This window comes from Sesamum indicum, linkage group LG7 (genome assembly GCF_000512975.1).
Source record: "Sesamum indicum cultivar Zhongzhi No. 13 linkage group LG7, S_indicum_v1.0, whole genome shotgun sequence".
NCBI lineage: Eukaryota > Viridiplantae > Streptophyta > Magnoliopsida > Lamiales > Pedaliaceae > Sesamum > Sesamum indicum.
Window position 1 is genome coordinate 10027362 of NC_026151.1, and position 25882 is coordinate 10053243.

The following is a 25882-nucleotide window of genomic DNA, read 5'->3' on the forward strand; positions in this document are numbered from 1 at the left end:
TTGGATGAGTTTGTTCATGGTATCAGAGTGGCGATCCTCGGTGCCTGATTTGCCTCTTTGAGTCTGCACTATTGGTTATCTGATTGAAAGTTGTCAACTTAATATGGTGATGGAAGCAACCACAGAGATGTAGAAGGAAGACAGTGCGAATCCAAGAATGCAAAATACTCGAGATCCATTTGCAATTCATGGATCAGATCATCCAGTGAAAGGGCCACACAAACCAGGCCACTTACAGAACATCAATATATATGGATAATCTTCTAAAGATATAAGGTGAAGACATAACTAATTCAAAGGACCTTTAAAAGATATGCAATACAGACCTCTAACACATAATTAAAAATGTTATATTCTTCCCCACTCAATCTAATATAAAATGTTATAGAATGAAGCGCACGCCCTCGTGCAATATGAGCCCTAAATAGGCCCTACTCCAAGTACTCACAAATGAGAACCCATGCCTATGCGCCACTAGAATGTTGTCCTGATTTTTCATGTTATTGATTAATAACTGATGCTGAATCTGCTAAAAATGCTATTGCTTAATAACATATGTTAATGCATAAACAGTAGCAGGAAGTAACTAATACTCGCTCCCAATGGTAGAAATTGTGTTTCATCATTTTACAAAATTTTACAGAACAGATGTCAAAATTGTTGAGAAACTGCAGTAAACACACATCTGATTCCAGTTCTTCCACATCTATATCGTCAGCAGAATTTCATAAATGTAGAAGTAAGAAGAATGAATATTGAAAAGAGAAGACAATGAAAACAGAAGGGAAAAGCTATCTTTCTCTAAATGCATCACCAAGTAAATTCGGCATTAGATAAATCTATCTGAGAGTAAGATGAAATTTGTGACATATCTGGAACCCAGAATCCTATTTCACCAGCGTGTTCAACTGCATCCTGAAAAGGTCTGTAAGCGCACCACGAACCTCCATCTGAAAAGGGGACTTCTTATTAGAATTCTAGAAACAGGATGATACAGCCTATACTATTGCAGTTGCATTTGGGTGCTGAGTATTGTGTTTCCTTTTCAGCCTGTTAGAGCTCAATATAATACTGTATCTATTATATTCTATCACATGTCCCAATATTTTTTTGAATTTTTGTATAAACTAAAATATCCCTATTTACTTCTCATATGATAATATTTCTTTACGGTAATTAAGTAGCTTGAAATCGTAATCAAATAGCTTGTAAAATATCTATCTGTACTTCTATCTACAAATCCCTTAAAACTTATGGCTAATAAACATTGGTTAATTACATCTTGGATTTTAATAATTTTTTTGCTAGACAATATATATCATGCAATATATATAAGTATCTATATTATTATTTTATATCATATTGTACTACATTATATATACTAATACTATAAATATTATTATTACCTATTTATCAGTCTGTTTCTATATCTACATTAATACTGTTGTTAAATACCAATGATTAGGATGATTTCACGCTTTTTAAATTTTGAAATGACTAAATAAAGCATTATTAAATTTTGAATAACAACAATATGATAATGTAAAAAGTTTAATCAATTATAGGACTCCATTAGGCTGCAATCTTAACAATGCAAGAAACTACTAATGCACAAATATAATAGAAATTCTCATTTGTGCTATCTGAAGAAAGACGGAACATTAACTTGAATTATCTTGAAATTGACACGTGATAATGTTTAGCAAGTCCAACAATACAAGAAACAATATAGTTAAAGTCAAATGAAAAATATTCATTTAGAAATTAAAAGATGATGGATGGAGATAGCAGGAGATTAACAATTAGCATGTACATAAAATAAAAAAAATTCAATTGTCTGCAAATGTTGAACAAAATTACTTTTTCAACTTTATGAAAAGTAAGAAAATGTTATTTCTTCTCATTCATATTTTAAATACCTTTTCAATATTTATTAAATTTAGTGCATGCTTATCAATTAATTTCACTTTCTTTTATGTGTTCGAAATAAGTATGAAAACCAAGTGAAACATACTTTTATATATACACACATGCATATACATATGTATGTGCTAGACAAAAATGAATGGCTAAAAGTCTGATTGAGCTTTTGAGATGCCTTTGTTAATTATGGTGAAAAACCATAGCCTTAACTAAGAAAGATTAGTATATCAAAAATTTAAATGAATATTTCGAACAAATTAGAATTTCAAAGGGTGCGTTCATATAATGTCATACTATTTGAAACCTTGAATTAATCATAAACATTAATTATGAAAATCTTACAGTCATATCACATGAACAATTTTCAAACTCAGGATCATAAGTATATACAAGCTTCCTTTAAGTTATGAAAGTCAATTTTAAATTTTCCAACAGTTTGGTCTTTATTGCTAAATTTGCTTATTATATCTAAAAATATATGGATTCATAAAGGAAGTTGATTCTTTCTTTTAAATTTAATCATTCAAAAGAACTTAATGAAACTTTTACCTTATGTTAATTTGAACTTACATTTTAAAAGTAAATAAACAAGAAGAAGCATAAAGATTCAAAATTATTGATTAACATTTTTAATAACCTGAAACTAATGACAGTATTTTATGGTTAATCTACACTATATTAAAAAAATATGAAATTATGAATAGCTTCAGAAGTTTCTTTCATTTTTTTGCTTGACGAAATTAACTTTATATATTGGTTTTAAGGTTAGAATATAAAATATATACCTATTAATTACTTTTCATATTTATTACCTCCTACAACTACTATTGACATTTATTACCTCCTATTAGTTACTTTTTATATTTATTAATTATTACAAATTACTTTTCATATTATAATTATAATGTAATATAATTGCTAAAAACACCTTTACCATATACATAATATAATATGTATTGTTTATTATTGTAGAAGCATGAATAAGTTTGAAATGTTCTATGCTTCTTTACTTCTTGAGAAGATAAAAGTATGAAGAAACATTAGTTTATAATTCAAAATAAATTAAACTTGGCTTGGACTAATAAACATTGAGTTAAAAAGATGTCATTTTTAAATTTTAAACAAGACTTCTTGAAAGAATATCAGAATTATTTTAAATAAAAACACTTGAATAGGTGAATAGTATGGTTTATAATTCAAAACTTCTCTGTTTCTTCACTTCGATGATATGCAAAATGACATGTAATGCAACTAATATATTCTATGGTAAAACTAAAGTTAGAAGTATAAACTACCAGCTGAAAAACTAATACCTTTTATTTCATTCTTGCCTTTTGTTGTTTTCTATACATTACTTAAGTCATTCATGCAAAAAAAAGACATAATAATATTTTATTTTTAGTAGAAAAAATACCAAAATAACAACACAATTTGTTAACAAAAAAGCGAATTTGAGAAATAATACATATTTTCATAAAGAATTCAACGCATCGTAAGAAGTTTTTATCGAAGCTTTTCAATTTACTTTTTGTTAGTGTACCTAATTTAGCAAGAATGAGTAAAATTCTTAATTATTTTTATAAGAATTAATCCAACTCGTGGTTTCAATCACGATTTTAATAATTTTTCTATTAAATTGATATGTGACACAATCAAATACAATTATGTTACATTGATAATATCATAAAAATAAACTAATAAATATATTCTTTTCCATATGAAATTTTATAATATTTTCATTTAATAAGTTGGCTTATTCAATCAAGATACACTAATAAATAAAATTTAGTGTTCCTGAATTTATAATCAAAAGAATTATATGTAATAATGGATATCTAGTTTTCTAGGTTAATTAAGTGAATTTAAAAACAAATTATTATCTTCAAAAACTCAATGAGATAGCAACATGCTTATAAGCATATTTTTGTTCTAAAACTGTTACTACTATTCTTATGTAGGCAATTATAGAAATACATAATTATATAAAAATTAGTACATAAACTTTATTAGTGGAAAATTAAGTACTAAATTGACGGACATGGTAGAGAAATTAGTACCAAATTGACAAACAAGGTCGAGAAATTATTCTCAAAGGCAAGTACAAATGCCAAACAAATTTGTACGTGTGTTTTCCTATTGTGCAACTGTTTCAGGTACCATGAACACAAAATTTCAGGATGTTAAACTTTTGACTTGTATCAAAATTTGATTAGTAAGACAAGATGGCAAAGAGCATGTAAAACTTTATGTTTCCTAATTGATGATGCAATGGAAATTGAACTTGCAAAGTCATGCCAAGATGGGAGTTTACCTGATCACAGCAGACAAGTTTCGTGATCAAAGGATAAAAGTTCCTGAGGTGGTTCCTGAAAATCCGGGCATTCATTTGGCACATGCCTTTCAGCACCTGGATACCAAGGCTTGAAGGTCACAATTCTTAACGCCATGCAGAACAAAATAAAATAAATCCTCAAACCAGGAAACAAGTGGCAGCTTTTCCTTTGCATTTTTAACTAAGTGCATAGCTATTAGCCAGATAATTTTGACATAAGTTTGTGGAGTGGATAATAAGGATGAGAATTAACAGCTAACGTCAAACAAAGTTCATGAAAAAGGACTTACCAAAGACAACTGCAAAAATCACTTCTCACAGCTCATAATGAGCTTTCAAATAGTATGTATAAACTATGCTCCAAAACAAACTTTATGCAAGCCACAAAGCGAAAATAGCAATCCCTAGGATATCAATGACCATCTAATCCATAAAAATATTATTTTGCTCACTGAAAGAAAATAGAGATCCGTCCAGGTTATCCATCAAGCCATGATGAGGAAACAAGACCACGACTTGGTAGATTTGCCAAGGGAGAATAAGGAAGCAAGCAAATGATTTCATTTGGAAGTGTTATCTTGAAGATGAAGGGACTACAGAAAGAATGAACTTACAGTTCCCAAATTGGAAACCCATTCCCAGATTTCAACAGATGTCATCTATAACAGATTGGATTTCTAGTCACATTATTCCATTCCATGTATGACAATCTCAAAAGTCAAACTCAAGTTCACAACCACAGACACCAACAATCATAATCCTGCTAAATTTTATAAACCCAGAAAAAAGAAAGAAGAAGAATAGAAGGAGCTGACATGCATCTTTTTTATACTGGTTATCCATGACATAATTCGTACCTTCACAATTATTGGAGATCGAAGTTCCAGAACTCGATGAATATCCATATTATTTGTCTCTTCGATGCTAGATTGAAAATCAGATGCTTCTCTTAGCACCTGTTCACAAAAAGACACAAGCTTTTCCTCAGCTACCCCTTCAAGTTTCTCTTCTTTGATGTCTCCCTCTCTGTGAATATCAACAGTGGATGTTGTCTTTTGTAGAATATCCAGATAGATACAAGTTCCAGCCAACTCCTGACGCAGGAGATTCAGTGGTGGTCTACTCAGGAAAAGGACCGTGTGTCAGAAAAGTTGTATCACTGAAGCAACCAACTCAAAGCATGGCTATATTATGTAATTTTAAGTTAAAGAACATAGTAGCCAACCTTTCAGTGGGAATTTGGTGCATTCGCAATCTGAGATTAGCAAAAGAATTGTACGAGGCAGCAAACTCAAGGATAGAGAACAAAATTTCCATAATGGTGATTTTCTGTTGTGTGTTCAACTTGTTCCAGTATTTTTTCTGAAAGTGTGAAACATGCCAAACATAAGATAGTAAACGATATTCTCAGAGCACCGTAGCAACTTAATCTCATTTCATCAGTCAGCATGTATATGCAAGTAATATTAAGAGATGAACTGGGCAGAAATTTGCTGAACTCCCCATGACTCTGAAGAACACTAGCATTAAAAAGGGTTAGTGCAAACAGCATGTGTTTCATAATTTTGCAGATAATTGGAACCGCGTGATCTTACTCTATCTAGAAAAGAGTAATGCTAGAGCTTAATACTCCCCAGTAATGGAAGAGCTATCACAACACTATTAGTTGCTAGGATTTGACCAACCAAACAGAGACTTCTCAAAAGCATTTCATTCTGAAATAAGATCTCAAGAAACTGATTCTTATACCTGAATACTATCAATGGCACCTAAAAGTAATAACTGTGTAACGCATTTACTCCTGATGGTTGCTAAGATTGGACTTTCCTCCTCATCTCTGGAACCAAGCTCCATTGCAGTATCAATAGACTACAAAAGAAGCAAAAGAAAAACCCAAACCAGTTAAACAATTGAATACATTTTGAATGATCATGCAACAAAGAAATGCCATCAGACTGTTACTGCAACAAATTTATCCTTCTGCAGACTTGTGTCTTGACAATCGAGGCCAATAAATCATAAACAAAACGCAACAAGAGAGCAACATATACACTTTCCAGAAGGATTCACAGGGTGGTTCGATAAGGAAACGCATGTTTAATCTCCAAAACCTTACAAAATGATTGATGCATTTTAAGGTTTCAATCCACAGAGTATTGCTTTAAGATAAGAAATCAAGTTTGTAATACATTCTGGCTATAAGTTCCATCATTTGCCAGTCTTCCTAGAAAAAGGCAGCGAGAAAGCATCCGAGAAGATTCCAGTTTCTTCTTAGACCATCGGCTAAGCCCCCTGTTTTATGTTGCTAACATAAACTTTAATAAAATCATAATCACAAAAATTATATATTATTTTAAATATTAAATATATGAAAGTAATACAAATTATTGAAATGTGTTACAAGTATATAATATGAATAATTTAATTTTTAATTACTGAATATAACATAAAGTTATTTACGTACTTATATGTAATCTGCCAAATATATACTAGAAGTATAAAATATAATATAAGAATATATATAATATTTACAAATATTTTCAGTACATATGATATTTTTTGTAAAATAAGAAGTATATATTAGATATCTAATATATGAAACATTCGAAAAATATATTGTTATAATAATTAATTCAATATTCCAAAATAGATTTCTTATATAACAAAACTTGTGTTTGTGTGTTTTAAAGTTTCATTACTATCTACCAAACATCTAAATGGGGTTTGAACAGTTTCGATTCAATTCCTTTTCTTATTCCTGTGTCAGAATGACATACTAAAATCATTTATTTCCTATTTTATGTTGTTCCTAAGTTCGTTCCCTTCCCACCCAAATCCATTCATGCGTAACAATGTCCCCCTAAGAGTTTTCTCACTCCGAACAATACAATTTTGTGCTTATATTTCTAACTTTTGTTTTCCCTTACTAAAATCCAAGGTTCACATATAGTACTAATGCCCAAGGGAAATTGAAATAACTTGCATCTGAAAGTCAAAATGTTTTCAGTTACCAAGCAGCAATGTATAGGCCTTCACAATTTCCTATTAAGAAAACCATTTGCACATTGAATGAATAACAGCTTAAGAAATACTAAATCAACAGATACAATAGACAGGCATAAATACAAATCTACAAAATTGTAAATCAAAATACCAACCTTGGATGGAGAAGATGGTACCATTACATCAGATGTACGGTTCTTTGGTTTCGAGGAAAAGCTTCTCATGAAAAGGTTGTCCATCATATTTCCCATTATCTTTTGTCCAAATGTTTGATTACGCTGAACGCCACCATCTTCAGTAGGTCTCATAGTTCTTCCAGATGGTGAAGGTATGCCTGCAGAAAGACATGTTAAAATCTAAGCTTCTGAACTATCTACTATGTCAAATTTGCAAGCAGTTGCCCTAGCAATATTTATATAGCTTATCATGAGTTAACCTTCAGATCCCTCCATATCCACTGGGCGCTCAATATCTTGATTGTGATGCAGTGCAATTCCATCCTCATCTATTCCCACTGTGTTCCCATTTTCATAGAAATTATCATTACGTTTGTAAGATAAATCCCGACCAACGGCCACTGGTGAAGGGCTGTTCAAGTCTCTTGTCAACACTTTACGGTGCTTAGTGTTATCAAAACCCAAATCATTGAGAAGCTCAAGGGGTTGGGTTGTGTATGATGCATCCCTGGCCAAAATCAATAAGCACATCGAAACCAACAAGTCACCAAGTAAAAAGGAAGCAGCTTGCAGCTTATTAAGGAAGATAAATTTGAAAATGTATCGTGTGTATGTGTGTATGTGAGAGAGAGAGAGAGAGAGACCTTGTGTGTGTGTTTGTGTGTTATTTTAGAGAGTGAATGAGTAAGTTTGTGTGCGTGTGTGTTACCTTATACTTTTCAACAAAGTATCCCAGTCTTCATCACTGAACTGGTGTCCTCCAACGTCAATAAGATGCACTAATGCACCCAACGATATTGAAACTACTGATTGATCTGTTTTCTTGGCACAATCCAGCAATAAACTGAGTAGCTGAGGCAGCATAAAACACACATCCTACAAACATGAGACATCAAGTATCAAAAAACTGCTTAAATGCCATGAGTAGTACGGCAGGCTCTTGGAGTCAGCATCATGGATTTTGAGCACAAATAGTAAAAGGGAGAACATTTCATATTCATTCCTGAATCATGGAAGCAGAGAATTCCACAGGATCATCAATTAAATAGTAGAGAACAGCATCTCCTTGCCCCCGCCATAAGAAGCAAGAACAAGGCAGTACGGAGAGCAACCTTTCTCACCCAACTACTATACTTCTGTAGGGGACTGCCAATTTATGAAGTCAACTTTAACAGGCCACCATGTGACAAAAATAAAAAGGACACAAAACAATTCAAAGCACATTTTAGGCATAATAGACACCAAAATGTTACTTTTTAAGTTTTTAACATTAGTAACAGCTACTTTCTCAGAAGGCAGAATGCTTCAGAGGCAAAAAGGTCAAAAAACAACCAAAAAAAAATTTCACGGTGACATATACATTGAAATCTAATATAGGTAGCAAAATCAGTATCTCAATCTCATGTGTGAGATTTGAGATTTCAACAATTAAGTGAGGTGGATTCCTGTTCATTATGACAACTATCTATTCATTCTGATATTAGGAAGTAGTAACAAACAAACCAGAACCTTAGTTAACAGCTAAACAAGCAGAAATTTATTCCAGCACAGGACAGAGAAGACAGGCACACATAGAGGGTGCGGCACCGTGGATAGGTTAGAATTAGAAACACTATTATGAACTGATTATATTTCATCAACCAATTGGGCTACCTTGTAAAAAGTGTTAAACAGGTTGCATAATAATTGTAGTGAATGAACGCTGCTTTCACGAAGCCATTGATCCCCAGAAGACATAAAATGCTCTTTTCCAGCATGTCTCACAGTATCGAAAATAGGGAACAGGACCCGTTGGAAAATATTCTCCCAAAATGAAGTTGAGAACTTGCTGCCTCTCTCATTCAGCAAATCAAACAAAACCTCAAGTGCACAGTTTCTGACCTCTGCCCTTGGATCAGAAGTCAGATCAGAAAGACCAGCCAGCATAGGAAACCAATAATGCTCAGTAACATCACAAGTTTCATCAACTGTGGTGTCAATAGGTTTCAGAGCACCACCTGGTATAAGACCCTGTAATGAGAAGAAAGAAAAGCAATCACTGCATGTATACCTCAGCAAAAATACTTGTTTTTTGAGCATCCATTCCCCCTCACTATGTAGTTTTCTCTCCATACAAACAAAGACCAGCAACTAAATCCATGAAACCATTCCACAGAATCAAGAGCCTTTGAAAACATGCAGTGCACGAGTTACAAAGTATTTCACAAAAACAAATAGATGGCCTCTTCCATATTTTTTTTCTTTTTTCTTTATCCTTTTCCCTCCTCCTTTGCTAGAGGAGTTTTACATTCAGAAACATTTGAAATATTTCTATTAGAAAGCATTAGAAGACTGTCAAGAATGTCTGCTGTTCATGGATATTAGCCTGTCCTTGAACATTCTCTACGACTTTTTAGGAAAATGAGGTAGCAGAAAAAAGTAAACACCTGCCCAAGCCTTATTTACTGCGAGCAATATCTAATAGGTACTAGGTAAGGGAAATTTTGTGTTATACAATAGGATTTCTAGCATACATCCATTCTTTTCTGGCATGAGTAGTAGAAAAAAGGACCTCAAAATAATCAACAAAATTAGGGGGCCAGGTATATTAACATTAAAACAGCACAAATTTCCTCCTTGTCTCTGTTCACGACCTTACAAGAGTATGACTTTTTAAATGCAGCCATACCATACCATACCATCACACTCTGGTTAAAAGTTTCATCAGAATGACCACAATTTATGCTATATGTCAAGATAATAGAGCAAGATCATAATAAATAAATATTCAATCACGAACCTCAGCAAGACGGTCCTCACATACGCGGAGCAGAGCAATGGCCTTCAAACTTATGCGGTGAGAACTTTTATTATTTGCAAATCCAATCAGACAGTTGACACAATCCATAAAGCAATCACCAACGACCTGATCAAAGTGTTCCAAGACAACTGCACAATTCCTCTGAGTCAGACATGACTTCATAAAAATATTCTAAACTTGTTAAACATTTTCCAAAAGAAATACAGAAATTCAAAGAAAAAGGGTTCCGACCCTGTTCCACATTCTCAAATGCACTTTCAACTATCGGTTCCGAGTCATCATCTGCAGCAGCAGTGAAAATCATGAACACGCTCCGCCAACCAGACTTTATGCTTCCAACTTTAGATTTTATCATCTGTTATCACCACTCAAATATGTTGATGTCAAACAACTGTACAACTCAGAGAGATGTAAAACATAGTATCAAGTATACATACTTGCACGATGCAATCCACTATAAGCCTCCGTATAGAATCACTTCTGCTGCTCCGAATGAGAACAACGAATGGTTTCAAAATATCATTCTGGAAAGTGAAGTTTGCAAGTTCAGCACGCTCCAAATATTTTATAGCAAGTTGTCGTAGAGAATCTATGGCATACATTGCAACTTTTTCATCAGGATGGCTCCCAGCAAAAATAAAATGATGGGCCAAGACTGACCATATTCTAGCCCAAACCTGAAAAATGAACAAACAGATAATAAATATCCTGCAGGCATGCATTCATAAATCAGTGTCCTATACAGATACGGGCATATCTATTTCGATAAGGAAAAAGATATCTTAAAATCACCAATGTCGGACCAGGTTTTGGACAGCAAAAGTGAAGCTAAGATAAGGATGTTCAGATGTTTCTGGAAAAGTCATGCCACATTAATAAGATATATGTATATTGTCGTAAGTTGGCAAGTGGCATACATTAATAGTAGGAGAACCATCTGTGATGATCCACCCATATTCAACATAGGCCAATAGATGAACCAAGTAGAAAATGGTAGTAGAATTATAGAAAACCCAGAACACGCTCTGGACCTTGGGAAGTGCCTCGATAGAGCAGCAGCAGAAAAAGATGATAAGCTGACCCACATAAGCATATTGTAACATTTTGTTGAGTTGAGTTAACAGAATGTGAAAATGAATCATCTACAAATGCATAAGCTTAAAAATTTGCACTGCTCCCCTGATTTATTGACATGAACACACATTTTCAAGTGATACATATTATCCACCTCTACTGAGCTCATAAATATCTCATGTGGTAAGAGAGTAATGCATGTTAATATAGTGTCCTGATTCTGGAGTATGACTAAACAAGCGGAACCGCGCATGAGGTATGCTCAATTTCTGTAGATAAGGGGATTGGAAAAACATGAGGCTACCACACCCAAAAAACTAGAAATGAAAAATCAAAACAGAGCATAAATTTAAGCAGGTGAAGCGATTACCATCCTTATGCGAGCCATATTGTAATAGCTTATTTCAACAACCTTCTGCAAGCTAAAAACACGAGCTGGAATCTGTTTTAATTCCTCAGCTGACACACTGCACAAAGCAGTAAAAAATTCCACCACTGTTTCACTGGGCAACTTGATGCTATTCACAAATACTTGTTCAGTAGGCTTCCCAGCCAGCTCTCTCAGAGATTGAAGAATAGCATCTCTAGAGATTTGATTTGATCCTTGCATAACGGTTGCACTCATAGCAGGCCATGACACCGCATATTCTAGGCGGGAAATACATTCCAGAATGGCAAACCAAGAGTCTTGAAAGGCATATATCTCAGTATCACATAAAGTTAGTAAAGTACGTAGTGCCTCTACATTTTTTCCACGCATATCTCTTGGTGCATGCAAGAAATTATACCTGAAAGTCATTTTCAGAAGCATTATGTCATGCTTAGGAAAAAATTTCAATGGTGAAATCTTGGGCAGTAAAAAGCAAGCAGAACCATTACTGTTATAAAATTGAGAAACTCAAAAGAGCAAGTGCCTCATGGACGTATCAATTTTCAAGCAGCTTCATATTTAATCCCGTAATCTGAATCTTTCACATATTTAACTTCTTATTGAACTACAGATCTCTCTCTTTTAATAGTAGAAAGATTCTAAGACCAAGCACCCAAGATTTCTGCAGTTTTTATATTTTCTGCATCAGTCAAATTTTACAAATGTATCTAGTCATCTGTTGATTATATCAATTCATTTTGTTTCATAAACCTAACTTTTGGAATGATTGTCATGTTCACGCAAGAATTGACTGCAAGAATAGAAGTTATAGAAAATAATTAAATGAACAAAGATGGTGTTGCTGTGCAACACTATGAAGAAACAAAGATAGGTACCATCCTGGGAAACAAATAAGTTTTTCTTGCATGATACTTGAGACTATTGAGTACACAAGAACACTTTTGGTAGCAGCAAACTTAAATAGGAGGGTTGTCAGACGCTATTAACTAGTATCTAAAAGCGGCTCGACATGGGCACATTGAAAAGGAACCAGAACATCAGGAACTCTAATAATTTTGAACTTATCATCTTAGCAGGCTGCAGGCTGCAGTCAACAGCATTGACATTGTGCCACATGATCCACTCATTTGGTTACTTTGCCATCCAACATGGAGATTTAGAGGATACAACTAGAGTTCATCAAGAGAAAGTGCCACAAGAGTCCATCGTACTCTGCCAAATCATGGCCAGGACGCACATCCAAACATTTACCACAGTAAACCATAAACGTAAATTCATTCCATGAAAACACACATTAATATACTAACTGCTTTTAACTGCATATAATTGGTACCTCAAGAGATGAATAGAAACTAATTGATTCATCTCCAAATAACACAATAATGCACTTTCCTGCAAGTGACTTTCATCAGACTGTGACCATATGACATTGGTTTGGTTTATTTGTAATTAACTTAACTGAAAAGGCTATCAGGGATGAAAACCAATGTGCACTGCACCAGTCATCAGAAAGAGATGGGGTGTTTACATTTCCAAAAATTATACAATGGTAAAATTAAACTCAGAAGATGTAGTGGTAAAAGAAATATGATTGGTGCAGACATGCTGAAGCATAGATAAGCTACGGATGGCAATGATTGAACTGAACTGACATGTTTGTTCACAGGAACAGCTAACAGAATAAGGTATGACATTAAACTATTGTAAGTTGAATAAATGATACCAGTACCCAATAGAAACAATTTATCAGGACAAAATTCATAAGAAAACCAAGAATTGTAATCTCTTAAGATGACAGAACAGAAAGTAAGTCACAACAAATAATTCGATAGAACAGGCAAAAAAGTCAATAGTAAAAAGAGAATCACCTTATCAAAGATGTCAAAAAGGCATAGCGCATGGTGTCCATTCCAAGAACATGTGTTATGTGTATACCTTCTTTGAAGCCTTCCATACAAAGACCAATCCTGGGCTTGCTATCTAGTTCACCCATGGTAACAGAAAAAGTAGCCAGTAACGGCCACCCTACAGCTTCAACCATGAGACGTACGAGTTCAATCCTATGTGAAGTGTAAAAGATCCCCCTTTTTCCCCCTTGATCCTTAATTATGGCCTGAATTTGCTTGAGAATTGCCTCGTTCTCAGGCTTGGGCTCAGTTGAAGAGCTCCTTCTTGGAAGAGCCAGATTGAGAATATTTATAAGACCCCCCTCCTCAACTCCTGGCTTTTGCTTACTGTTTTTCAAAATTCCAGCAGGATCATCCTTCATCTTTATCTCCTCCTTAACAATTGAATCATATATCTCCTCCAAGAGTTCCTTAGGAGCGGATTCTTCAGCATCATTCATTTTGTTTATGCGTACAAAATCACTTTTTGACATTTTTGGCCACACTGTTGGATTATGAGCATCAGTATTCAACATTATAACAGCATAAGCAAGGACATACGCCGTATCTGCATTCTTGAATAGACCAGGATTATCTGCACAGTAACTGCAAGAGAATAATAGAATGTTAAAAATCTGGAGATACCAGCTCTTTACTGACTAATAGTTACAAGGTTTAAATATCAGCAGATGCAGCACAGTTTTGGTTTATCTGCAGTCTCTGTATCAGAGTAGCATATACGGAACCAAATACTTGTTTTATAAGTCATATTATATTCACCAATCAAATCAATTTTCAAAGCGAAGAGCAATTCTGGTTCATATCAATCTGGTTAGAACAAGTTTTAGCATCTACAGTTCAAAAGTCAAAATAATATGCAAGTACAGAAAAGGACTTTTCAGCATTTAGCTTCACAGGGCAGCCCAACAGCTGCACACTGGACTTCTACAAGGCAACCCCATAGCAATGGGATCAGGAACATGTGAAATAGGTAAAGATATGTGGTCCAGTTGTGACAAACTCACTCTCTTCTTATGAAGAGAAAACAATTTTTGCAGGAACCAATGTCCCAAATTTGATAATCTCCTGTAACTAGAGAAAGAATTGGTATTCAAGACAATTTCTATTGTACATACAAGTTTACAAGCCCCAATTAGTACCTATCACGCACCTTCTGTCTTGGGTAATGTATATGGGCAAATGTAATTACATGTTATTCCATATGCTACTGTATGCGTGGAAGACAATCAGGATGCCGTGAAAATAAGATGTCGCTCCAATTACTTAGAAAGTACTAAAAACATGCATGCATAACAGTTACACTGTAAATTAACCAGTAAACCCTTACTAATGAAGCTCCAAATAATCAATTCCAATACTTCTAAAACCTTTCTGCATCCTATTGCATTTGCATATTTCAAGAACCAAGAACTCCATGTACAAAATATCAGACATCATAATCCAATCTCCAGCTATATTCTTATAATAACTGCTTATCACAGACAATCATCAATTGGTGGCTACAAATGCTGTTTTTGTTGCATCATAAACATCTACCATCAGACTCAATTTCCTGGACATACCAAAGATGCCTTTTTTGGTCAAGTATGGATTTCTTCTTAAAAATGGTATGAGATATGTCCATTGCAAATTTCAGCAACAATTTTGGTAGAAGAGGGCAGCAGTTACAGTGTAAGTTCAAGAGCAAAGATGGGGGTGGGGGGGAGAACAACTAAGGAGCAAACTGAGATTACTGACAAAGTTAGCAGCATTACTATCCAAAGAAATAAATCAATAAACAGACACTTCTGGGGACTTCTATGAAGTACCTATCCCCAGTGCAGCTTGTAAGTAGACAAATACAGAGTTAGAAACAAATAAATAAACCACAAAATTACAGGTTTCCTGTTGGAATTGTTGGGTGGAATGGTCTGAATATTCATAGCTCTAGTGATGGAAAATTTAGAGTTGCGTGTTCTGATTACAATATTCTAGATCGCATATCAATTCATGGATGCTCACCATATATATTACCACGTTTTCTGGGTTTCCAAATTTTAAAGAATGCTTTCTGATGTTGTATGCCCAGGTTAGGAAAGGCATAAAAAAGCTCCATTTAACAACAACTAGGTAATACAGGACTCTTTCTCAGAATTCTATAAGTAATGCTTATTTTTCTGTTAAGAGGCAATTAAAAGGTATATATCTGACTAAAGAAGACGCGCTTCAAATTTTTCAAGATCACTATGTGTCCAAACCTCTAGGAAGATCCAAGTTCCTTTGAGCACACATCATCATTTTATGTCATGTATCCATGCTCAAATTCTGTTGGTCTGGTTTGAGGCAGAATCTCCTATGCATGATTTATGCTCCCTAATGCAGACAAATTTAGCAACAGAAAGTACATACCGCTCTGCAAACTTTTCCATTATCCGATCTATCTTCTGAGCTTCCCCTGGAAGTCGAAATCCTTTAAGGAATTCACGGATTGCATTGTCAAACTTCATCCCAGAAAAGTTCATGGAATCCACATATGCATGCATAACAGTAAGGGGGAACTCCTCATGCTGGCCTAAGTAGTCCCCAAGCATAGCCTGGATATCCATATCAGTCAGATAGCCACTCTAGACACTGCAAAACAAAAGCAGAATGTAATATCTACCTTGTCTAAATTTGGAGTATTTCGCAGAAACTGAGCAACTGCAGCCGGAGTTTTCTCCACCAACCCACTGGAGATTAAGTGCTGTATGCCCTTTCCTGGCTGCCGATTGAACTGTACATATTTGAAACAAAAAGTTATAGTACCCTAAAGGAGCACAAACATATATTTAAGAAACCAAATATATAAAAGTCCAAGTTCAGACAATGCAGTTCACAGTGTATGTAACAAAAGAACAACAATGTCCACACACCTCAGTAACAACAGCTTCAATGGTGGATTTATGAGCCTTCAACTTCTCAAAGTTGCTTGGTGAACCTTCCCTACTTTTTGATTCGTCGGATTCTCTAGGCGAAACTTCTTCCTCAATGGATTCCTTGCCCGTATTTTGTTTTTCTGATTCTCTATGAGACTTCTCCCAAAGCACTAATGATTTAAGCACATTCACAAGACCCTAAAATGGCAACAGGTGTCAAACAGTTCATTCAAATAAGTGAAGTTGCAGCAGAATTTCTAAAATATAACAAGAATAAGGTGCAGACAGGAAAAGCCTAAGATATACCTGAAGAGATGACGTTTTAATTGCTCCTGTTTGGGATGTGGTAGCAGACTTTGGATCCACATTTTGAGTACCTTGAGCAAGTTTGGATAAAGTGGCAACCTAAAGGGAAGAGGTGAGAGAATGAGGAAGTTTTAGATAGAAAGTCATGGAAGTATCTTATCTTTCAAGATAAACACAAACCATTCTTTCAAACAAGTTTGGTGATTCAAGATCACAATCATAGTTCACATAGAGGTCAACAAGCATCTGAGGATCCTTGCATACTTTCTCCAGCATCCTACAATTCAGATAGATTAAGTGTATTAGTAACTATAAGTAGAATTATAGAAGTAACAAGTGTAACAGGTGTGGCAGGGATACATTTTGTCCAGCAGTCGAATAAACGAATGCTTGAGATTGCAATGGCAACTAGGAGAAAACTCAATCTACCTAATGATACACATTATGCTTATATTGGAAAATTAACAGTTTTAAGGAGAACAGCATACCGAAGAACACTTAATTTTTGGTTAAGGTCTGAGCCATCCAAAGATCTTAAAATAATCACAGGAAAGAACACTCCAATTTCAGCCTGAAAAGGATTAATAATCAGCTTGACGAAGCAAGTGAAGATCAACTATTTCTTCTCATCATGGTTGAAATCAATCATTTCATTCCTCAATAAAGTAGATTTTAAGTTTAGTCATACCTTAAGACTTTCCCTAAACTGCAACAAAAGTGCTGCAAAAATTCCTGTTGCATACTGCAAACGGATAGGAGGGAAAAAGAAAATCATTAGCATAAAACTGCAACAGATTTTTCAGACATAGCACAAAAGAATTAAAGTAGAGGGATAGAAACAAACTACACCTGAAATATAGCGGGAGACTGCGACACTGATGCTCGTAATAATGTATATGAAAGATGAGCTTCTATCGAGTGAATAAATTGAAAATTCTTTGCAAATGAGTAACCAACGCCTTCCACTAAACCCTGCATCAATTTTAAATAGCATTGATATATCATCTTATTACATGACATACTCTCTATCCATTCTGAGCAGAAATTGTCAAAGAACAAGCAGGCCTGTTGCTTAAATTTAACATATCCATCCAGTAATTTCAATATGAAATCAGCATCCAAAACATTAGTTATAGAACTGATAACATTACATACAAGACTTCAGCTAATAAGTGAAAGTCCTGAATTTGAGATGAATAATTTATTTACTGCTCTAATATCTTAAACGTCGAAACAACAAAGAAATCATATTTCTCAATTAACTAAGTTAAAATTGAATGGAAGTCGAAGAATTATTTCTAGAAGTTAAAAACTATATCAGACTCATTAAGAAGCATAACAAAGAACATAATATTTCAAGTAAAGGGAGCAAACTCATGCAGCGCCAGAATGCAAATTTGGTACATAACCAGGGGCAAGGACTAACAATCGTATAGATATAAGCTCCACAAAGGAAGACAAAGGCAAGAAGTGGAGCAGAATTCTCCTTAAACAATCTAGTAAAATTTATTAGAAGCGGAAGAATGCTAGAAACTGAAGCTAGCAGCAGGTGATCTATCCACAGGTAAGTAGATGGAGGCAGGGGTCGAAGATCTAGGTGAGGATGCAAAATCTTGGAAGCAAGCATTAGAAACACAAACAAAACCAGATAAGGGCAAGAATCAGAGTCTATGAGAAAAGTGTATTTGGAAAAAGCAACACAAAGCCTTGTTCTGTGGAAATCAATACTAAAAAGCACCACCGAATGTTAAGTGTAAAGGATAATATAGGTCCTTAATTGTTCTGATTTTTTATACAAGCAAACACACGATTTTAAGGCCAAACACCCATCTTTATGTAAACTTAGCATTCACATAATTCGGTTCTGATATGATGGTGAAATAGCTAATCACAGCTGCCACTGATTGTGCAATAAACAAGGACAAAATAGTTAGCAAACAATCAAGCATATTGCTTCTTGCACTTTAAACATCATTGCAAATCATAAATTCCTTTGATAAGTGAGACTAGGAAAAGTTTGTCCATTCGCCTAACCACCAAAAAGGCAAGCTTCTTATATGCAGAAAATCTCCCAGACTAACCTGAAGAAGCTCAAGAGATAGAATGCGTGTTTTCGTAGTAAATTCATCGTTATCCTCCTTCATACCCATCTGCAAATATATCATATGATTCCATCAATCGGAAGGAAGAGAGAAGTTGAACAGCATAAGAAAGATGCTAGGCATACAAACCTTACAAAGTGTACGGAAAAGAAGTAAAGCATCACGTTGTCCAACACTCATGCTCTCTAGGCCCATCCCTCTAAGAGCAGCAATTTAAGGTTGCAAAAGTCATATATAAATGAAATTAGAAACTGTGACATACTTTATATAATATTACTCAGAACATGAAGATAAATGAACTGCAAAGCTTTGATCCCTGCATTCCCTGTTTGAGTTTATATGAAGAGTGAACCAATTGCACAATAGAGCTTCGTAATAATTCTTCTCCAAACAATAAACCTCAACTTGAGCTTGTACACATTTTTTCCTCCAGACAACAAATCTCAACTTCTCAGTATTGTAGGTACCTTGCGGCTTTTCCACCATCTTCAAGATTCACAGCCTTCTCGAGAACAGCCTCTAAACCCTACACAATTTTTAATCAAAATTATCAGGTGTCAAATCTGCAAATCTTATAGAAGCTTAGGGACTGCAAACACAATTAAAATTTGGTGAAACGGAAAGAGAGAGAAATAAAGCTAATCTCACATTAGCATGGCCCCATGAACATAAGTACCACTATACCTTTATATCAGTGCCACCCACAAGACTCTGGATTTCTTTAACAGAAGCAGGAGATGCATTATTTATTTGTTTCACAGATAGTGCTTCACCCAAAGTCATACTTGGCTCATTATGATCACTGGATGACACTTCTTCAATCATTGGATTTGACCCATCCTCTGAATAAGCTTCTGCTGGCTGAAGAGAACTGGAACGAACCTGGATCACCAGAGACTAATTATCACTGCAGATAAATACTCTTCATCCATCCAATCCATGATGCAAGAAAAGAAAAATTCCGAAGAAAATGCAATAGCATACCACATCTGTCTCCATCCGTCTAAAAATGATGCTGAGCATTTGTGTTAGCATGGCCTTTGCCGTTGCTTGGTTTATAGGACTCTTGCTAAACATTTAAAACGAATATTACAATGAATAGAGAATGTATAAATCGAATTGACAGGATTCCTCTTGGAAGCATACCTATTGAGAGCAATATTATAGCACACCCTGATGACTCCCAGCAAAGGTTCACCATGAACTAGATAAGAAAAGATCCAAGTGAATACGATAAATCATCTGAACACGGAAAAACCAACTCCTAATTATTTGAAACTAGATTAAGTGTTTCATTAGGTAGTTCTAAACGATAAAAGAATATTTGTTTTGGAGATCAAACTTAAGATATAAAATGGGCCATTCATCAAGTGATGAATACGATAGCAATACTTCCCCACCAGAGATGACGAGAAATGGAATCAAGTTGTTTTAAACTCTTGGTCAGAAAGATATAGATTGTATAGTTAAGATGGACAGCCATAAGAATATTATTATAATACAAACAGCAACTTTTAAATGTGAAATCCAAGTGTTATGTCATGTGCCGCGGGAAATCTGTGAATCATGGGCAAACGTCCACGAGATGATCCCATTTAAGGTAGTGACACTATTGGGTACAAGACAGAGATTTGCCCCCGTCTGATGAAAAACCCAAATGTGTTACAAAGAAGTTGATGGAGAAGTAGAGGCCCAAATAAATATAGGACAGTAAACACTGTATGCTGCAGGGCCCCAAGAAGAGCAGGGGAATCGGTCTCGTCGAATTAGTTAGATGCTGACAAAAAAAGTTTATTCAGGTGATCTTCTAGGTCCAGAAGCTTTAGCGAAGGAGACCTCGGGTAAGAAGAATGGACTAAAATACATGAACAAGTACATGAAAGATCCGAAAGTTGGTGAACTTTGACTCAAACACAGCAAACTGGAGTTTTTATATCAAGGCAAGAGATTGTGCTTGCCAAGTGAGTAACTAAGTTGATTTACAATGTCTTTTGCTGTATTTGAAATAAGATTGATAGGTCTATAGATGGATTTACACACAGGGTTAGTTAAGAGTGCATGGGGGTGACTTGCACTACCTTCCAAGGTTATTCCAATGAAAATTGTATGTAACTAAACAAGAGCAGCTGGCTTACTTGGAGAACTAAGAACCTTGTAAGATTCAAAGGAAGAGAAGAGATATCTAGGAGAGTGGAGGAAACGCAATAAATCAAGCTTTCCAGAGGAAACTCTAATTCAAACCTAGAATCTATCTCTCTATATAAGCTGCTGCCTAACCAGCCAAGGAGATTCACTCGCACCAAGTTTAGGATATAAGGTTTTCCTCAGCTCGAGCTCAATCATCAGAAAATTAAGAGACTGCATCTCTATCTTCGGATCAAGATATTTCATTGTATATCTTTCAATTTCGGTTTGATAATTTAAGCCCTTTAAAGATCAATATACAATCACAATCAGTCGGTTCATCACCATTTGATTATCCCTTAACTTTGGCAAGAATATATCGCGTCCTCTGAGTTGGGTGAGAGCAATCAACAGTTACCATAATAAAAAGGGGCTCTTCGAGTTCCAGGTAGAGGAGAAAGGATTGGCCAATAATAGGCATCATTTCTCTTCCCCAATAGGACTCAACTAACATCCCCCAATCGCTGCCATCTTATACATGGAGGAGCTTAACAAAGAGCTATTGATACGAAATTATGAACTTCAAAGACAAGTTTCTCAACAAAATTTACAGCTGTACTAGCATAGCTCAATTACTTTTTTCTTGCTCCAGAGCTTTTCCTATTGAAAGAATACAGATAAGAAAATCATCTTACTGGGAGAAAGAGGAGGATTCAAAAAAATCAGAAACTGAAAGCACAAATACCATCAGGACCTATTCATGGAATGAGAAAAACATAGATAAAAAGTTGTAACAAAAATGGGTAGCAAAATCTAAACAACCAAAAATAAATTAAAATACATCACACTCAGGATCATGCTAAATTTGCCAGAAGAAAAAAGGTGCAATGATAATATCAGATAAAAGGATATGACAATCACAAGAAATTGGACAATAACCAAGAGAATGAAAATGACATACCTCGCATCTTTGTCGATGCTACGGCAGTAAGAAGCACTTTCAATACTTGAAGAGTAGTACTGGTGTTCATTATCTCAATGTCACAATCAGAAATCCCAAGATGCATAAAAGTATCAATTTCAATCTGTCAACAAATCTACCTGTCAGGTGATGAATTATCCACAGAACTGCATACCATGTTGAGGATGTCTGTAAATAATTGTGCATTTTTACCACCATCAAGACCAGGATCACCCTCCAGGTGATTATATTCAATGAGTTTCTGCATGGGGAGAAGAGAGAAAAAGGAAGCATGCACAAAATTAGGCCCAACAATATTTGGAACTCCATCCTTGAGATTTTCTAGCTGCTTAAAAATGTGGTGCAAGCAGTGTGCGTGATCTTTATGACTCAAGGTCAAGGAGATGGGATCTGGAAAGTGAACAACTTTCTTTCCTTCTCATTTTTCATCAGTAAATTGCTAAACAACACACATTGAGTTGGAATATAAAAGACTTAGAAGATCCGCAGAAAAGAACATGTAAGGAAACCACATCACAGAAAATATTAACTTTTTACACCAGCAAGTGCTAAGAGCGTAATTACCCCAACTGCAAAGAAACTTTCTATAGCTCAACAACTATGAACAAGATAGAACCTACATGAAGACAATCCAATGCAAGCTCCACAACTTTTACGTTTTTTGTTCCGAAGGCAAGCCTAAGTGGGTTCAGGACAAGCTCAGCCTCAGCCCCCCCTAAGGTATGGCCTGCATTAGCCAAGACCACCATGATGGAGTCACTACTGCTTGTAGGCCTGCCCATAGGTTCTACATCCTCAGCTGCAGATGAAGCACTCATGGAAGAATCAGCTCCAATCTCAGTTCTTTCAGCCCCAACATCAGGCTCAGCTGAACTACTAAAAAAATTGAGGAAACAAACTCTGTATGTAAGCAGACAAAGACACAAGAATACAGAAGACAAGAAGATTATGAGGAGGTTGATTGTCTTTCAAGTTTCAATGCAATAAACAAAGTACTAGCATTCCTGGCCTTACAATCCATAATCAAATACATAAAGTATTTTTGGAAAAAAAGAGTACATGCAGCATGCTAAACCAGACTAAATGTCCATAAGAGGACCCACAGTTGCTCATATGGTGTGGAGGACCCACAGTTGCTCCATAAGAGGACATTTATCCTCATCTCATCCAAACACCATTCTTTCTGGTATGAGGATAAATGTCCAATGATCTGCAGTAAACTCCAATGTGATCCTAACCATGATTTCCTTAGTTGAATGCATTTACAACTATGCACGTTTGGCATCAGTAATGTCCTGAAGGAACACAGTGGAACCAAAGCAAATATGCTCCTAGTTGCTAACATGAAATGTTTTATAACCTTTTACTTTGATAATAAGACATGCAGGTTCCGAGATAGACAGCCAGCACAACGGCAAGCAAACATACACATGCATACACAGAGTTTGAGACGTCCAAGGTTCGGCAGATACTCGAGTGAACACGGACACACAAAGAGATTTTGAGACATCCAAGGGTAACATCTTCACTTCTCCCATTAATCTAATAACTATTCCAATAAATATTCCATAGTCTCATCTAGTTCTCATGCACTCTAATCCTGATTCAGCAAATACATTGCCAATTGATTGCTTAGTTCTCTATGTCAATATTTGTTGTCACTAATATGAAGCAGATGTGCATGTACAGTCATAGAAAGAACACTAGGACTCATAAAATCTCACTGTGAAACACCTTTCATATGAAGCTGCGGAGAAAGCTTCCTTAACCTCACCAATGTCCAACTGCTGATTGGAGTCCTTTCCACTATCTGAAACATCAAAACACATTAAACAATACCTATTAATTATAGAGGCGCCAATTCACATCATAAGGAAGAAAAAACATGAGAACTATATTATCTCAGCAGTTACATCAAACAGACTGTCAAGTGTCACCTAAACGCCAAGATATACTGGGTAAAGCATCACTGCAAGTAAACACATGCATTCTTTTCTCCTCCTCCCTCCGTGAAAACCCCATGCTACACAAAATGCAAAATAACATATATTCACAGAGGTAAAGCATCAAAATAAAATACAAATGAGAATCAGACAACAGAAAACCCATCGATAAAGATGGTTGGAGCAGCACCTAAAACCAACCCAAGGAAACAAATTTGATAAAGGAAATTGGAAAAAAAAATACAAAAATGAAAGAAAAAGTAAGTTATAGATAAATGATACTTCCTCCTTTAACTAATGTGTTCTTCCTTCTACAGATGATGAAACTCTCAAGTTCATAATTCTAAAATGAATACCAGTTACAACTTCACACTTGGCTCTCTTTCGAACTCTGCATCCCTAATTATCAGATAGACTAACATCTCCCGCATTTATCCTCACTAGCATCCTCAAATAATTCAAGGTATTTTTTTTAACTTAAGAATACATGTTCATCTGTTAGATCTATCTTCATCAACATCTTTGTACGCACTTCAGCTAAATTTCCCACTAAAGACACGAGGCCTTACTTCAGAATTTTATTTTCCAGAAGGTTGACCCAAATAAACATCAGAACCTTGTTGCAAAGCCCTCATCCTTCATTATGTATGTATAAATACAGCAAAACAGCTATAAAGTCAATTATATGCATCTCTACAGAACCCAACTGCTCAATCCTTATGCTCCATTCACATGATTGCATGCATCTGTAACAGTTATGCATCTTTAGCTATGTTACGCTCCGTACCACTCATAAGCCTCCAACTAACAATTCCACCTGTTAAATTCCTCTTATCATAGTCCCTCTTTGTTACAGCCATCAGTTATATTTAACAGGCGCTATCACCTATTCCAGATTCCCAGATGATCATTAGCAAGTAGCAAGCCTATAAATCCCTATAGAACTTCCACAAAACCAGGGTTAGTCATATTAGTGCCAAAATCAAAGGTTATAGGTCCTTAAACAAGAGTCATGTGATGTTCCAGAAATCATTTTTTTTTTAATTTGTGTGCTGTGGAATATTAAGACGTTGCATGAACAAAACTAACTAAATGGTCCAGAACTTAGTCCATCGACAGTTTGCTTTTAAATATTTTTCAGTTTGTGATTCACAGCTAATCAACTATGGTATTCGATGTACTACACAAATCAGTCATGTATGACCAAAAGAACCTCCTGCCACACAAGCATGATACACATGTTATGATACCACTATGGAGAGAACTACACAACAAAGAATGTTTCTATTATACCACTACAGAAGTAACGACAATAACAGAAACAACTACAATCAATCAGTCCAGCTTCACACAGCCGTCCTCCGCCCCTTGCAATCAAAAGAATAAACAAACAACAAATACCCCAAAAACAGCATGGCATTCGCAATTCCTGAACAAAAGATCTAAGCTTTACAAAGGATTTACCAAAATAAGCCTGAATGGCGGACTGGAGAGCAGTGTATTTCCTGATAGCACACTCTTTGAGCATCGACTCAAATGCCCGCGTCACAAACCCTCCTGCCGCACCCCCCGCCATTTCTACTCCTCAACTCAATTCAAATCAATCTCCTGCCAAAAGAGGAACAAAAATTCCGAAAATTTTCCAGTGGGATCAGACTGGGTCAGCAGCAGAGATTTACGAACATGTGCAAGACAACTGATTTGAGATCTTGGGTTCTAACGAAGTGAAATAGTGGGAGTGTTTTCAATTTCACCTTTGCCTATTTTTCACGAGATGGGGATTTGTCAAAATCTTAAGGTGTTAAGAGAAAATCAGAGATCTGGCATGGGACTATGGGAGAATTAAGAGAGTGAGGTGGATTCGAGATTTTCGTGCGGTGAATGCGCCTTTATGTGTTAGATTCGGGAAACAAAGTCGTGCTCTT

General features: G+C 35.4%; 1 protein-coding gene across 3 annotated transcripts; it reads right to left on the bottom strand.

Moving 5' to 3' along the window:
* On the bottom strand, window positions 584–25882 carry LOC105166896 (brefeldin A-inhibited guanine nucleotide-exchange protein 5). Of its 3 annotated transcripts, XM_020695522.1 has the most exons (34): window positions 25712–25882; window positions 25422–25565; window positions 23749–23824; window positions 22635–22890; window positions 22134–22255; window positions 21994–22052; window positions 20055–20112; window positions 19893–19977; window positions 19593–19790; window positions 19376–19434; window positions 19038–19107; window positions 18888–18956; window positions 17656–17778; window positions 17495–17548; window positions 17295–17377; window positions 16987–17083; window positions 16807–16905; window positions 16498–16698; window positions 16248–16358; window positions 15995–16179; window positions 13568–14191; window positions 11679–12096; window positions 10672–10911; window positions 10466–10589; window positions 10214–10362; window positions 9088–9444; window positions 8144–8310; window positions 7695–7942; window positions 7414–7592; window positions 6005–6124; window positions 5481–5617; window positions 5113–5374; window positions 4235–4330; window positions 584–950 (listed from the first exon to the last, which is right to left on the bottom strand). In XM_020695522.1, exons 2-34 carry the CDS (start codon window positions 25531–25533, stop codon window positions 888–890), a joined length of 5301 nt encoding a protein of 1766 aa, XP_020551181.1. In that variant the 5' UTR covers window positions 25534–25565; window positions 25712–25882; the 3' UTR covers window positions 584–887. The 3 variants fall into 3 exon arrangements, with proteins under 3 accessions (XP_020551181.1, XP_020551182.1, XP_011084711.1); XM_020695523.1 differs by having other exon boundaries at window positions 22635–22887; window positions 25422–25882; XM_011086409.2 differs by having other exon boundaries at window positions 25422–25881.

What these genes read in the sequence shown, in the direction of transcription:
- LOC105166896 (XM_020695522.1), bottom strand. Translation starts at nt 25,533, where the DNA reads ATGGCGGGGGGTGCGGCAGGAGGGTTTGTGACGCGGGCATTTGAGTCG. An exon ending in CAAACTTGTTTGAAAGAATG is followed by an intron (nt 16,906 to 16,986) that starts GTTTGTGTTTAT and finishes TCTTCCCTTTAG; the next exon opens with GTTGCCACTTTATCCAAACT. An exon ending in TTAAAACGTCATCTCTTCAG is followed by an intron (nt 16,699 to 16,806) that starts GTATATCTTAGG and finishes TTGCCATTTTAG; the next exon opens with GGTCTTGTGAATGTGCTTAA.